Source organism: Meriones unguiculatus, chromosome 8 (genome assembly GCF_030254825.1).
Source record: "Meriones unguiculatus strain TT.TT164.6M chromosome 8, Bangor_MerUng_6.1, whole genome shotgun sequence".
In the NCBI taxonomy this organism is placed as follows: domain Eukaryota; kingdom Metazoa; phylum Chordata; class Mammalia; order Rodentia; family Muridae; genus Meriones; species Meriones unguiculatus.
In genome coordinates this window covers 78647047-78660000 of record NC_083356.1, presented here as the reverse complement: position 1 = coordinate 78660000, position 12954 = coordinate 78647047, and the positions used below count along the sequence as shown (strand labels likewise).

General features: G+C 40.4%; 1 protein-coding gene and 1 pseudogene across 1 annotated transcript; one reads left to right on the top strand and one right to left on the bottom strand.

Moving 5' to 3' along the window:
- Positions 1 to 4957: 4957 nt before the first annotated feature.
- On the bottom strand, positions 4958 to 5899 carry LOC110542206 (olfactory receptor 1J21-like). The gene has a single exon (XM_021628830.1). It carries the CDS (start codon positions 5897 to 5899, stop codon positions 4958 to 4960), a length of 942 nt encoding a protein of 313 aa, XP_021484505.1.
- Positions 5900 to 9972: 4073 nt separating this feature from the next.
- Positions 9973 to 10063, top strand: LOC132656087 (U6 spliceosomal RNA; annotated as a pseudogene).
- The last annotated feature ends 2891 nt before the right edge of the window (positions 10064 to 12954 follow it).

The following is a 12954-nucleotide window of genomic DNA, read 5'->3' as shown; positions in this document are numbered from 1 at the left end:
CCAGAAATCCTTGACTTTCCCCGTCACATCCAGAATCTACCAAAGAACAGGTTCTTTGTGACTATTTGTCTGGCATAAACAAGTAATAAGTGGTCCCTCGCAGTGATTCGTAAATTTGATATCACCCTAATGATCTATAGATAATTTTTTGTTGTATTATAGCATTTCTTATAATTTGTAAATATGATAATTTGTCCTCTTTCTCCTTCAAATTTGTTAGCTTTAGAACTACCTGCTGTCACAATCATTTCATATTTGGTAAAGAAAACATGGGAAACATCTACTAAAACACAGGCTCCGTATTCTCTCAAAAGAATTATACACTCTGAATTTGTTGACTTTTGAGAATTACATAATCATCTTATCCACCATTTATTTGAAGAGTTAAGTAAGGATTACAGTAAAATAATCTAAAGTCTAAATCCCTTCCACTTGATTGAAGTATATTCAAAGTTCACATATAATTTGTCCTACTCTATCAAAATTCCCTCAAGTGCTGCTGTTGGGTTGGTGGGACCACACTGAGCTGCCTTCTAAGTGATGCTGTTATGGAGCCAGACTACTTTGCTACTTGTTTCATAATAATAAAAACTAACATATCTCAATGAAAATGGTAACTAACTATCTGTCCTAACAGTTTGTTACATTTCAATAAGCAACATTAGTAAGTTTTTAAGTTCTTATGCATACCGTATTACATGCATACATGTAATATATGTATAGGATGAATTTTTAAAAATGCAATTAGATTGATATTGTCTAACTATGAAAATATAAGGGAACAGGGAACTCTATTCCTATGTGTTCTTTTTTTTTTTTCTGGATTTTACAAACTGTCAGTTTTTATTTTTATTTGAGCAACAAGAAGCAGAGTTGTTTATGGGACCAAACAAGGCCAGCAAGCACTCTTTCCAAGTGCTGGATCTTTCCATTCACTTAACTAAAAGAAGTATTTCTGCTATGCCCATAGGAGACAAGAATGCAGGCTCGTGGAGCATGTGCCTGCAAGGATTTCGAGTGCCTCCCTGAGGTCATTTCTTGTAACCCAGCCTATTCCGGGTTTGTTTACTTTTTAAATCTCTAACGTAAACAAATTAGATACAAATTGTAATTCCCTTGTGGTAGAATAGGCAGTGTGTTCTTTATTGCGCTCTTTAATGTAATAATCTATTGAAAATAATTGTTTAAAAAGTGTTTGGAAAGCACAGAGCGAGGGCATTTGAAGAGAGAAAGCTCAAGGCTGTACGTCAGCTGGAAGAGACAGGGGTTGGAGAAATCGAGGGAGCACAGAGAAGATCTTTTTCTGGCCCATTAGAAACCTTCATTCTATTCGGAAGGACCAAGCAAAAGTCTAAGTAAAGATTTTTAGGCGCTTGCCCTCTGCTGGTAGAGATCGAAACAGAATTAACAGGAATCTGTTAATAGACTAACTTAGTTATAAAATGACTCCACTTTCTACGCGAATTATTGCAGTACAGAACCAAATTATATTGATTTAGTACAAAATTTAAGAAAATACCCAAAATGAAGATGATGGGAATCAAAGAAAAGCAAGAGGATGTATGCCCTACCTTTTCATCTCAAAATTAGATATAAAATCAGAGAGAATCTATTTGCATGCAAATTTGCCACCACCTCACTCTTTCAAATTTTGGATAGGAGATCAAAGTAAGTTATTCTACAGGGATCTGTCTGTCAGAGTGTGACATGAAGAGGGCTGGGTCCTGGGGAGAAGCGACACACTGCATGCACATACACGTAAGGACATCCAAGGTTACACAACCATCCTACTTCTTGTAAATTCTAGTTCTTCTCTGAGATGAGTCTTTGATGATGAGCACAGATACCTTGATATGCAAGGCGTGGAAGCTTCTTCCATTTCTTTATGAAATGTAGAAGATATAACGAAACTGGCAGAACCGGCAAGGGCTCAGTGTTCCACCGTGAGTGACAGAAGACTTTCAACATGCAGCCTGCTGTGATGGGTAGATGGAGGGATGCATTGTGTCCCTGAGAAATCGCCGTATGTTATAATTTCCCAAACCATGACAAGGGGGTGATTCCCTATGCCTGGCTGCTGATTAGGGACAAAGTGCATGTGGTTGCATCATTCGCTCGGGCTTCTCTAGGGATAGAACTGTTTGCTGAAGAAGGCACATGAGAGTTAGCTCATCCTTGGAGGAATTATGATAATAAGAGCAAGGTAACTAACAGGTGATAGACAAAGACTGTCATGTGCCAATTGCAGGAAAAACTGTGGGATTTTCGTTTCCCCCATTATGAAAAAATATAATCAGAAAGACTAGTACCATGTTTTTTCTCATATGTGAAAACTGAAAGAAAAAGACATCCTAACAATCAGAGACAGTGTACTAAGGAAGACAGCAGGACCAAAAGGGGCAGAAGTGGAGATGATAAAACAGAGCAGGTTGACTTGATCAGAGTGTTACATCCGTGGGTAAGACAAAGCCACAACAAAAACCCTTACTTTGTACACTGATGTGATTCAATATTTTTTAACGTTTTATTGATTCTTTGTGAGTCAAACAATAATACACCCCAGTTCCACCCATCTCCCCATCCCTTCAGATCTACCCTCCATCCTTGCAACCTTCCCCCAAAAGAAAACAAAAAAATAATTAAAATTTTTTTAATTAAAAAAATCTTGTTGTGGAAGCTGTAGTGTGTCACACAGGTATAGCCTTTTGTCCACACATCTTTACTTGCAAATGTTCATTGCAGTGAGTCATTGGTCTGGTTCGAAGCCTCTGGCTTCTGCTACACCATCAATACTGAATCCTCACGGGGACTCCTCTCAGATCTCCTGCTGTTGCCCTGTTTCATGGAGATCCTGTAGCTTTGGACCTACAAGACCAGCCCCTTCACATGCTCTAGCAGTTCTTAGATAGGGTAGATGTTGGGGTGGGCCAACTCAAAGCCCTGAATCTGGGCCTGGGTGGTAGCTGAGCTGGTCAGCCTGCCAGCTCTCCTTTGCCCACACCACCAGGGCCAGCTCTCCAGCAGTGCTCCAGCAAGCTCAGCTAATGCCACAGCTGGCAAGGGGACGGGTCAGCTCTCCCACACTCTTGGGGCCAGCTCACCAGCTCCCCTGTCACCAGGGCCAGCTCTACTGTGCTACCTAGGTATGCAGGACCCACTCGCCTGAGGGCTGCAGTCAGTGAGGGGCAGAAACAGCTCTGCACAGCTGCTGGACATCAGCATGGTCCTAGGCAGAAGCCCAGACCAGGGATGTCCACGTGGCCTTTGGCGCTGATGAGCCACTGACATCAACACACACCTGTGCTGCTGCATGGCCACAAATGCAGACATGGCTGTCAGCACAGGCATGGGCCAAAACTTCAACACGGCCTTAAGTGGCAGGGCAAGCTACTCACATCAGGCGATCCCTCTCCAGTTCTGCCCCTCTTCATAGTGCTCAGACCATGCCACTTCCCTATCTCTCCACCACGCTTGCGCGTGGGCCATGCAGTGGTGGTCGGCCTCTGGGTGTCTTCAGCCCATTCAAGCCACGTGGTGGCAGTGCTTCAATATTTTAACAAAAATAAATATGTTGCAGCAATTAGCTTAAGGAAGTGAAGTCCTGCGCAGACACAGCTTCACAGGGACTAGATGGTAAAAGTGCATTATTTCGTGTGGACATAGAAAGCAACGCATCTGAGTGTAGGGCAGAGAGGTGTCTTTTTAAAGAGAGTGATGGTTGGGTTGCTGTCCATCTCAGCATTCCTGGGTCAATTCAGATTGCCTAGACCTCCCAGAAGCCTGCCAGTCACCCCTCAGTTCACATTTAAAGAGGCCGGACTTAATGATGTACAGAGTATGCCAGTCACGGCCCTCCCTGGCGTGGCTTTGGAAAGTCTCTCACTCTGCTTCACAGGACCTAGAGATCTCCTACGGGGGTTTTATTCACCAGTTTGATCAGTCTATCATGGCCTTTTAGAAAGCTAATCTTTTTTCAATATGTTAACAGGCTCAGGCACTTTAAGGAAAAAAAAAAAAAAACAGTTCTGTACTTAGTTACCGTCACACCAACACAACTAAAACCGGTTGGGTGTGGAATGGAAGCTATACTCAGAAGGATAGCATCAGAGGGAGGTTGGCCAATAAATAGGTAACAGTTAAATGGAAAAATTACTCCTGATTACATGATAAGGAGGAGAGTCTGTGTGATGAGAAAACGCTGTGTGCTTCAAGGTGATAAGAGGAAGAATGCTGAGTATTTTCATCATGAACATGTGAAAATGAGGAATTAAACATAATCTTCATGATTTGCACATATGAACTGTATACATATATGGAAACAATGTGTGGTATCCAGTAACTATGCACCATTTGATGTCAATTAAAATAATAAATAAATAAGCAGAAATTAAAACAAAAACATAGCTACATTTGAATTGAAGTTATTTAAAAAATAATTATAAAATTAAATACAAATAACAACATGAATTAATCAAACTGAAAAATATTAGCATCTTTAAGAATGGAGAAAAAAGTCTTTGCTTCTAAAGGCTTTAACATATTAAGAAAAAAAAAGGAAATCAATAAGAATATAAAATCACAATTGTGGAAAAAGAGTTCTATATAAAAAAGTCTATTTGTGGATAAGCTTATGAAGAAAACTTGTGCAAGACTATCAGGATGGAGAAAGAAAGAGAAGGAGAGAAAGAAAGAGAAAAAGAAGGAAAGAAAGAAAGAGAGAGAAAGAAAGAGAGAAAGAAGGAAAGAAAGAAAGAAAGACGGAAAGAAAGAAAGAAAGAAAGAAAGAAAGAAAGAAAGAAGGAAAGAAAGAAATAGGGGATTAGAAACTGTGTACATTGTACCTTGTGCCTGAAAAAACAATGCCCTGAGTCACTAAGAAACAGCATTTCCTAGAAGGGAGGACCCTTGTAGAGAGAGGGGAGATCTCAACTTCCCTTCCTGCAACAGAAAAAGCTAATCACATGGAAGAAGTTGCTCTTGCAAGCGTATTCCTCAACGCTCCTTTCATGTCCCGATTCCTCAGGCTGTAGATAAAGGGATTCAGCATGGGAGTGACCATAGTATACAGCACAGCCACAATGACATCCTTGTCATTAGTGTTGTTTGATGAGGGGACAAAATATAGCCCAATAATGGCTCCATAGTACAGAGACACTACAGAGAGGTGGGAGCCGCACGTGGACAAGGCTTTGCAGATTCCCTTGATGGAGGGAGTTCTCAGGATGGTGGCTCCGATGCGGCCATAAGAGACCAGGATGCATACAAAGGGCACGGTGATGACTAGTGATCCCACAATGAGGATGACCAGCTCATTGACTGAGGTGTCTGAGCTGGCCAGCTTAATCAAGGCAGACAGGTCACAGAAGAAGTGGTGGAGAGTGTTACCTTGAAGGAAAGAGAGACGAGCTAGAAGGAGAGTGTGCACGAGGGCACCAGCAAAGGATAAGAACCAGGATACAATGACTAGGAGGATGCAGACAGTCTGACTCATGATTCTGGTATAGTGGAGGGGGTGGCAGATGGCCACATACCTGTCATAGGCCATGGAGGTCAGAAGAAAGCTGTCAAGATCTGCAAAAAATAGGAAAAAATACACTTGGGAAATGCATCCAGCATATGATATGGACTGAGTGTGAGTCAGCATGTTCGTGAGCATCTTTGGAGCCGTGACTGACGAGAAGGAAATGTCCGTGAAGGCCAAGTGGCTGAGGAAGAAGTACATGGGGGTGTGGAGGCGGGAGTCCAGCCTGATGAGCAGGATGATGAGCAGGTTTCCCAGCACCGTGGTCAGGTATGTAGCCAGAAAGAAGGCATAGTACATGCCTTGCTCCTCTGGCCAGATGGGGAGCCCCAGGAGGAGGAACTCAGATGCGCTGCTCTGATTCCTTGTGCTCTTCATCTTCGGCTTGAGATGAAAAGCAAAACAAAACGAATGAGGGGAATGTGAGTATTGAAATTGAATTGGGATTAGGGCGCAATGACATCAGTGTTTTTAATTACCGTATTCACGTTATCTAAAATTCCCAAACTTTTTGAACGCTAACAGAGACTGGTGACTTAAAAACCAGCTCAATGTATTTTTTAAGGAACCTGGAAATATCATCACAAGTATCAGATAAGAAAAGATCAGCCTTGAGAAGTCCAGAAATCTAGAATGGAATTCTGAAATAGAGTCTGAGGGGAAAGGTTAGAACAGTAATCAATCAACAGCAAAGCTAGTCAATAATATATAAAGTTTTGCCAGCCTCTTGCCCCTCTTCATAGCTCCAGAAGCATACTGACTGATGATCTCTATCTGGGGCTGATTGAAACTGAAAGAACCTCGTAGGCAGCTACAAAGCTGCAACATATGATTCAGAGACTTACAGGGCATGGTTCTAGGTCAATAGCTTGATATATCATGTGACACGCCCCTCACATCTTACCCACCACATCTCCAGTTGTCTGTCACTCTTCCAAAAGCAGTTTTTTGTGGAATATGTGTAAGGAGTCTGTGTCGCAAGTTTTCTTCTGTGTTCTCTCAACTAGAACCTAATGTTGCTTTTCCAGGTTTGTACAATGCCAGGAAATATCTAACTTCTCTGGCTACATCTGGAATGTGCCAAGGAAGCACTTGGTTCCTGCCTGTTCTAATCCAATAACCTTCTCCATTTTCATTGGTTTCAACCCAGATTTCTTTTGCTAATGACTCTTCAATAATTTTTTTTCTTTTCTTGTATTTCTAACAAAGCTTTAATTGTTGTTCCCCTCTCTGTCGGTTGAAATTGAAATTATCCATGTGAGCAATCACAAATGATATGAGATGAAACGTGCTGACCCATCTATTAAAACATAGATCCATGCCCCATAACAAAATCAACCTGGATGTCTTTGTGTTTGAGAGCTGAGAAAGCCTCAAGTTCAAACTAAGCGCTTCTTGGTGGCGGAGGGTGTTAAAGTTTGTATTACTACTCCAATTCTGCCATCTTAGGGGAAACTATCTTTAAAAATCTCTACATTGTCCAGTCCGCTATCTTAAATATTCTTATGTGGGTTTGTTACCAGAGATTAATTATGCATGCAGTTATATCACCCATCACTATGCTGTAAAAATCATTTTATCATAATGAAGTACTAATTAGCTATTTCCAGACATTGAGTTTATTACTGTTGCCATTTCCACTATTATGACATACAGCATTATTCAATACCTTTTTACATAAGCATGCACATATATGATAAATTCCTGGAATTAGAATTAGAAGATCTGTACATACTCATAACTTTGACAGACAGCTAAACACGAGAAACTGCGGTTGGCGGGGAAGCCTATTCTTATATGTTCTGTGAACAGTCATGATAAGTGTTTGGGGATGGGCAGGACTCGGGCATTATGGGAAAGAGGGAAGTCAAGACCATGCTCAGTCTGGTAAAAATCTGTGGAGCAAGAATATTACTGAAGAGCCAGGGTGTATAAGGCCATTTATGCTAGAATAGAAAGCTTCCATTCTCTGCTCAGAGCATGAGTACGGGCGAGAAAAGATTTGAGTAAAGAGTGGCTAGCTTTAAACGTTATACTGTTTAGTGAGTAGACATGAGTTACAGCAAGGCCAGGTATGAGAGGGAGCTGAATGGGGGGGGGGCGGTTTGCAGCAGTTTAGATACAATAGGCTCCCTGGTACACCTGGGTGTGTCTGTGGAGATGGAGACAGTTACAGAGATTTGCCAGAAAATTTGGGAGAAACCTAGCAAGACTTAATGGAGGTGGAAGACAAACAAAGAAACCGTGCCTCCCTCTCCCCTCCTGAATTAGGTGCTGTGTGAGTTTGAGATGAACTGTTCTACACGGAGACACTGTGCTAGCCTCTCAAACTTTAGATAGGTACTCACTTTTAACAGCTGTCCATAGGACTGGAGTGTAGGGAAGTAGAGCCAAGGGGCTGTAGTGTACACTCAAACACACACACTTATATGACTGGGCACAAACTCTCCACCTCCCCCTGCCTTGGCATGCCCCTTGGATGATAAACGCAGATACCTTCAACTTCAAGGTGTGAGAAGGTCCCTCCATTTCTCTCTAGACGGCATGGGAGACAGTGTAATAAGTAGGATCTCTAAGGGACAAGAAGTTCCGTGCTGGCAGTCAGAATACTCATCGGCTCAAAACAAAACAAGGTTAGGTATACCAATAAGCAGTTGCCTGTAGCTCTTGAGAATTCAGTGTGAATTCTAATTTTACAAAAGACAGAGACGCCCCAGAGGATAACACTGACATCTTGAGTCTAAATTAAAAGCATGATATAATTGTTAAGTTTCCATTGCCTCCTTGGGGAACACAACTACTTATAGAAGTAAAGGATAATTTGGCTCATCCATGAAGGAATAAAGCTAATAGCATCAAGGAAGCCACAGGAACTTTATGGACCACAAACCACATTAGCATCTTCTTTCTCTTGGGGAAAGTATTACTGAAAGCTTGTAATGAGCTAAGCTTGTGGCTGAGTGTGACAACCAAAGTTTGGAACCCCATGATACTGCAAGAATGACAGAAATACACTAGTACCATCACTCTGAATGAAATTCTTATATCTCATCATCACTCAGACCAAGCAGAACAGGTTTCTATAAATCTCAGTCTTTTTTTCAAAATCATGGGTGTTACATGGACACAGTTTCACATCTCCAGAAGGTGGCTATCAGTGCAACCTTCACTCAGCCCCTCCAAAATTCATTCCAAATCAATCTTTATATCCCCAGTTCATAACAGCAGAAACATGAAAATCTAAGTGGTAATTTTATTCAAACATTATTTTTCTTGATACTTTGAGAGTTTAATAACACAGTATATTTTGATCATACTGGCGCCCCTAGCCCACTCCTCTTCTCTATCTTCTCCTAGATTCACTCTCACCCTTCCAACTTTGCATCCTCTGCTTTTATTTTTTCTGTCTTGGATCTTTGTTCTCATTATCTTTTTTTTCTTTTTTCACAATTTATTCATTATATATCCTGATTGAAACCCCTTCCCTCAACTCCTCCCAGTCTTACCCACCATCCCTCTTCCCCCTATCTCCTTCCCCTAGTCCACTGAAAGGGGGAGTTCTCCTCCTCTGCCATCTGCCCATAGCTTATCAAGTCTCATCAGGACTGTCTGGATCCTCTTCCTCTGTGGCCTGGCAAGGCTGCATTGCCAGGAGCAAGTGATCAAAGAGCAGGCAACCAAGTTCATGACAGAGGCAGCCCTTGATCCCCTTACTAGGGCACCCACATGGAGACTGAGCTGCCAATTGGTTTCATCTGAGCAGGGGGTCTAGGTCCTTTCCATGTATGGTCCTCCATTGGTACATCAGTCTCTGTAGGACCACCTGGGCTCAAATTTTTTAGCTTTGTTGGTCTCCTTGTGAGAATTCTGTCCCCTTTACATCCTTCTATCCACCCCTCCCTTCTTCCTGAGACTCACAGCCAAACTCAGGCTCAGTTTGTGTTGTCCATATATTCCTGGGTCTGGTGCCATCCACTGGAGCCTAGTGGAACAGGAGATACCACAACCTTAAAGAAAAGAGACTTGCCCTCCCCCAGAAGCCATCAACTGTCAACAGCTCCTCATGGAACTCATGACATAATAAATTGGGGGAAGCAATTACAGGCCATAACAAGCATGAATTAGAGGGACTTCATAGAAGAAAGACCTGCAATAATCAAGCAAAATAAAACAAAAAAAAATCATGTAGGTTTTTAAATGAAATTTGTGCCCAGTACTAGAACTTATATATGTACAAGTCCTAAACCTCACTATTGTTGTATTTGCTTGGACATGAAATGTCCCCCATAGACTAATGTTTAAAGCTTATTCTTCAGCTTGCTAATCCAATGATTGAGACACAATTGCATTATGACAGCTCTAAACAAATTAGTGAATGAAATCATAATGTGAATAAGCTCTAGGACATGGTAGAAAGAGAAGGAGGGGTATAACTTTAAGGATTGCACACTGTGCTCACTTCAGCACCACATATACTAAAATACAATTAGCATGGCCCTGGGCAAGGATGACACACAAATTCATGAAGCATTCTGCATTTTTCCCCACAAATCCAGCCTTACAGAAGACACTAGAAAGAAAACTGCAACCTAAGGAAGCCAACTACACCCAGGAAAGCACAGGTAATAAATAACCCCACATCAGAAAAGAAAAAAAGGGGGGAATCACACACACACACACACACACACCCTCTACCACCACCAACATGAAAATAACAAGAAGTAGCAATCACTGTTCATTAATATCTCTCAACATCAATGACCTCAACTCCCCAATAAAAAGACACATGTTAGCAGAATGGATGTAAAAACAAGACCCATCATCTGCTGCATACAAGAAACACACCTCAGCAATAAAGATAGACATTATATCAAGGTAAAGGGCTAGAAAAAAAAAAAGATTTTTCCAAGCTAACAGATCCAAGAAGCAAGTTGGAATAAGCATTCTAGTATCTAGTAAAATAGACTTTCAACCAAAATTAATCAAAAGAGATGGTAAAGGGCACTTAATATTCATTAAAGGAAAGATACACCAAGACGATGTCTCAGTTCTGAACATCTATGCCCCAAATGCCAGGGCACCTTCTTTCATAAAAGAAACATTACTAAAGCTTAAATCACACATCAAACCCCACAGGTTAATGTTGGGAGATTTTAGCTCACTCCAATGGACAGATCATTAAGAGATAAACTAAATGGAGAAATAATAAAACTAACAGACATCATGAATCAAATGGACATAACAGATATCTACAGAATATTTCACCCAAACACAAGAGAATATAACTTATCTCGGCACCTCTCAAAACGTTCTCCAAAATCGGCCATATACTCGGTGACAAGGCAAGCCTCAGCAGATACAAAAAGACTGAAATAACACACTGCATCTATCAGATCACCATGGATTAGAGCTGGAACTCAACAACAACAACAGAAACAATAGAATGCCTACAAACTCATGGAAACTGAACAACTCTAAACTCAATAACCACTGGGTCAGGGGAGAAATAAAGAAAGAAATTAAAGACTTTGTAGAATTCAATGAAAATGAAGGCACAGCATACCCAAACTTATGGGACACAATGAAAGCAGTACTAAGAGGAAAGTTCATAGCACTAAGCAACTTCATAAAGAAATTGGGGAGATTCCACACTAGCAATTCAAGAGCATACCTGAAAGCTCTAGAACAAAAGAACAAATACACTCAAGAGGAGTAGATGGCAGGAAATAATCAAAGTCGGGCTGAAATCAATAAATTAGAGATAAAGAGGGCAAAAACAAAACAAAAAATATCAACGAAACCAAGAGCTGGTTCTTTGAGAAAATCAATAAGTTAGACAAATCCTTAGCCAAACTAACTAAAAGACAGAGAGACAGTATCCAAGTTAACAAAATTAGAAATGAAAATCTGGACATAACAGACACTGGTGAAATCCAAAGAATCATTAGATCTTACTTAAACCCGTACTTCACAAAATTGGAAAATCTGAAGGAAATGGATGATTTTCTTGATAGATAGCATTTACCAAAGTTAAATCACCATCAGAGAAACAATTTAAATAAACTTATAACCCTTAAGAAAATGGAAGCAGTCATTAACACACACACACAAAAGCCTTGGGCCAGGTGGTTGTCGCCCGTAATTCTACCAGAATTTTAGAGAAGAGCAAATGGCAAAACTCCTTAAACTATTCTACATAAACAGAAGGAACATCATCATAACCATTCTATAGGCCAGTCACCGTGATAACTTAACTGCACAAAGATAATTTCAGATCACTTTCCCTTATGAACATTGGTACAGAAATTCTCAATTGAATACTCTCAAACTGAGTCCAAGAAGACATCAGCCACCATAATCAAGTAGGCTTCATCAAAGAGATGCAGGGATGGTTCAATATATAAAATTCCATCAAGGTAATCCATCATAAAAACAAACTGAAAGAAAAAAACACATAATCATCTCATTAGAGGCTGAAAAAGCCTTTGACAAAGTCCCACACTCCTTCATGTTAAAGTCTTGGAAAGATCAGGGATACAATAAAGGCAATATACAGAAAGCCAATAGCCAACATCAAATTAAACAGAGATAAATTTAAAGCAATCCCACTGGAATCAGGGACAGACGAGGCTGTCCACTCTCTCTGTATCTATTCAATACAGTACTTGAAGTCCTGGCTAGTACAAAGAGAACTGATAGCTATTAACAGATGATATGACAGTATACATGAGTGACCCCCAATATTCTATCAGAGAACTCCTACAGATGATAAACACCTTCAGTAAAGTGGCTGGATACAAAATAAACTCAAAAAAATGGAATCCATCCTTTACACAAAGGATAAACATGCTGAGAAAGAAATTAGGGAAGCAACACCCTTCACAATAGGTACAAATAATATGAAGTATCTTGTGTAACTAACCAGGCAAGTGAAAAACATGTATGGCAAGAACTTCAAGCCTCTGAAGAAAGACATTGAAGAAGATATCAGAAAGTGAAAAGATTTCCCATGTTCATGAATCTATAGAATTAACATAGTAAAAATGGCCATCTTACCAAAGGCAATCTATGGATTCAATGCAATTCACATCAAAATTCCAATATAACTCTTTACAGACCTGGAAAGAACAATTCTCAATTTCATATGGAAAAATTAAAAACCCAGGATAGCTGAAACAACCCTGTACAATAAAAGAACTCAGGAAGGTGCCACCATCCCTGGTCTACAGAGCAATAGTAATAAAAACTGCATGGCATTGATTAAAAATAGACTGATTGGTCAATGGACTACAATAGAAAACCCATAAATAAATTTACACACCTACAGACACTTGATTTTTGATGAAGAAGCCAAAACCATACAATAAAAGAAAAGAAAGTATCTTCAACAAGTGGTGATGGTCTCGCTGGATGGCTATAAGCAGAAGAATAGA

Coding starts and splice junctions, on each gene's coding strand:
- LOC110542206 (XM_021628830.1), bottom strand. CDS start 5,899: ATGAAGAGCACAAGGAATCAGAGCAGCGCATCTGAGTTCCTCCTCCTG.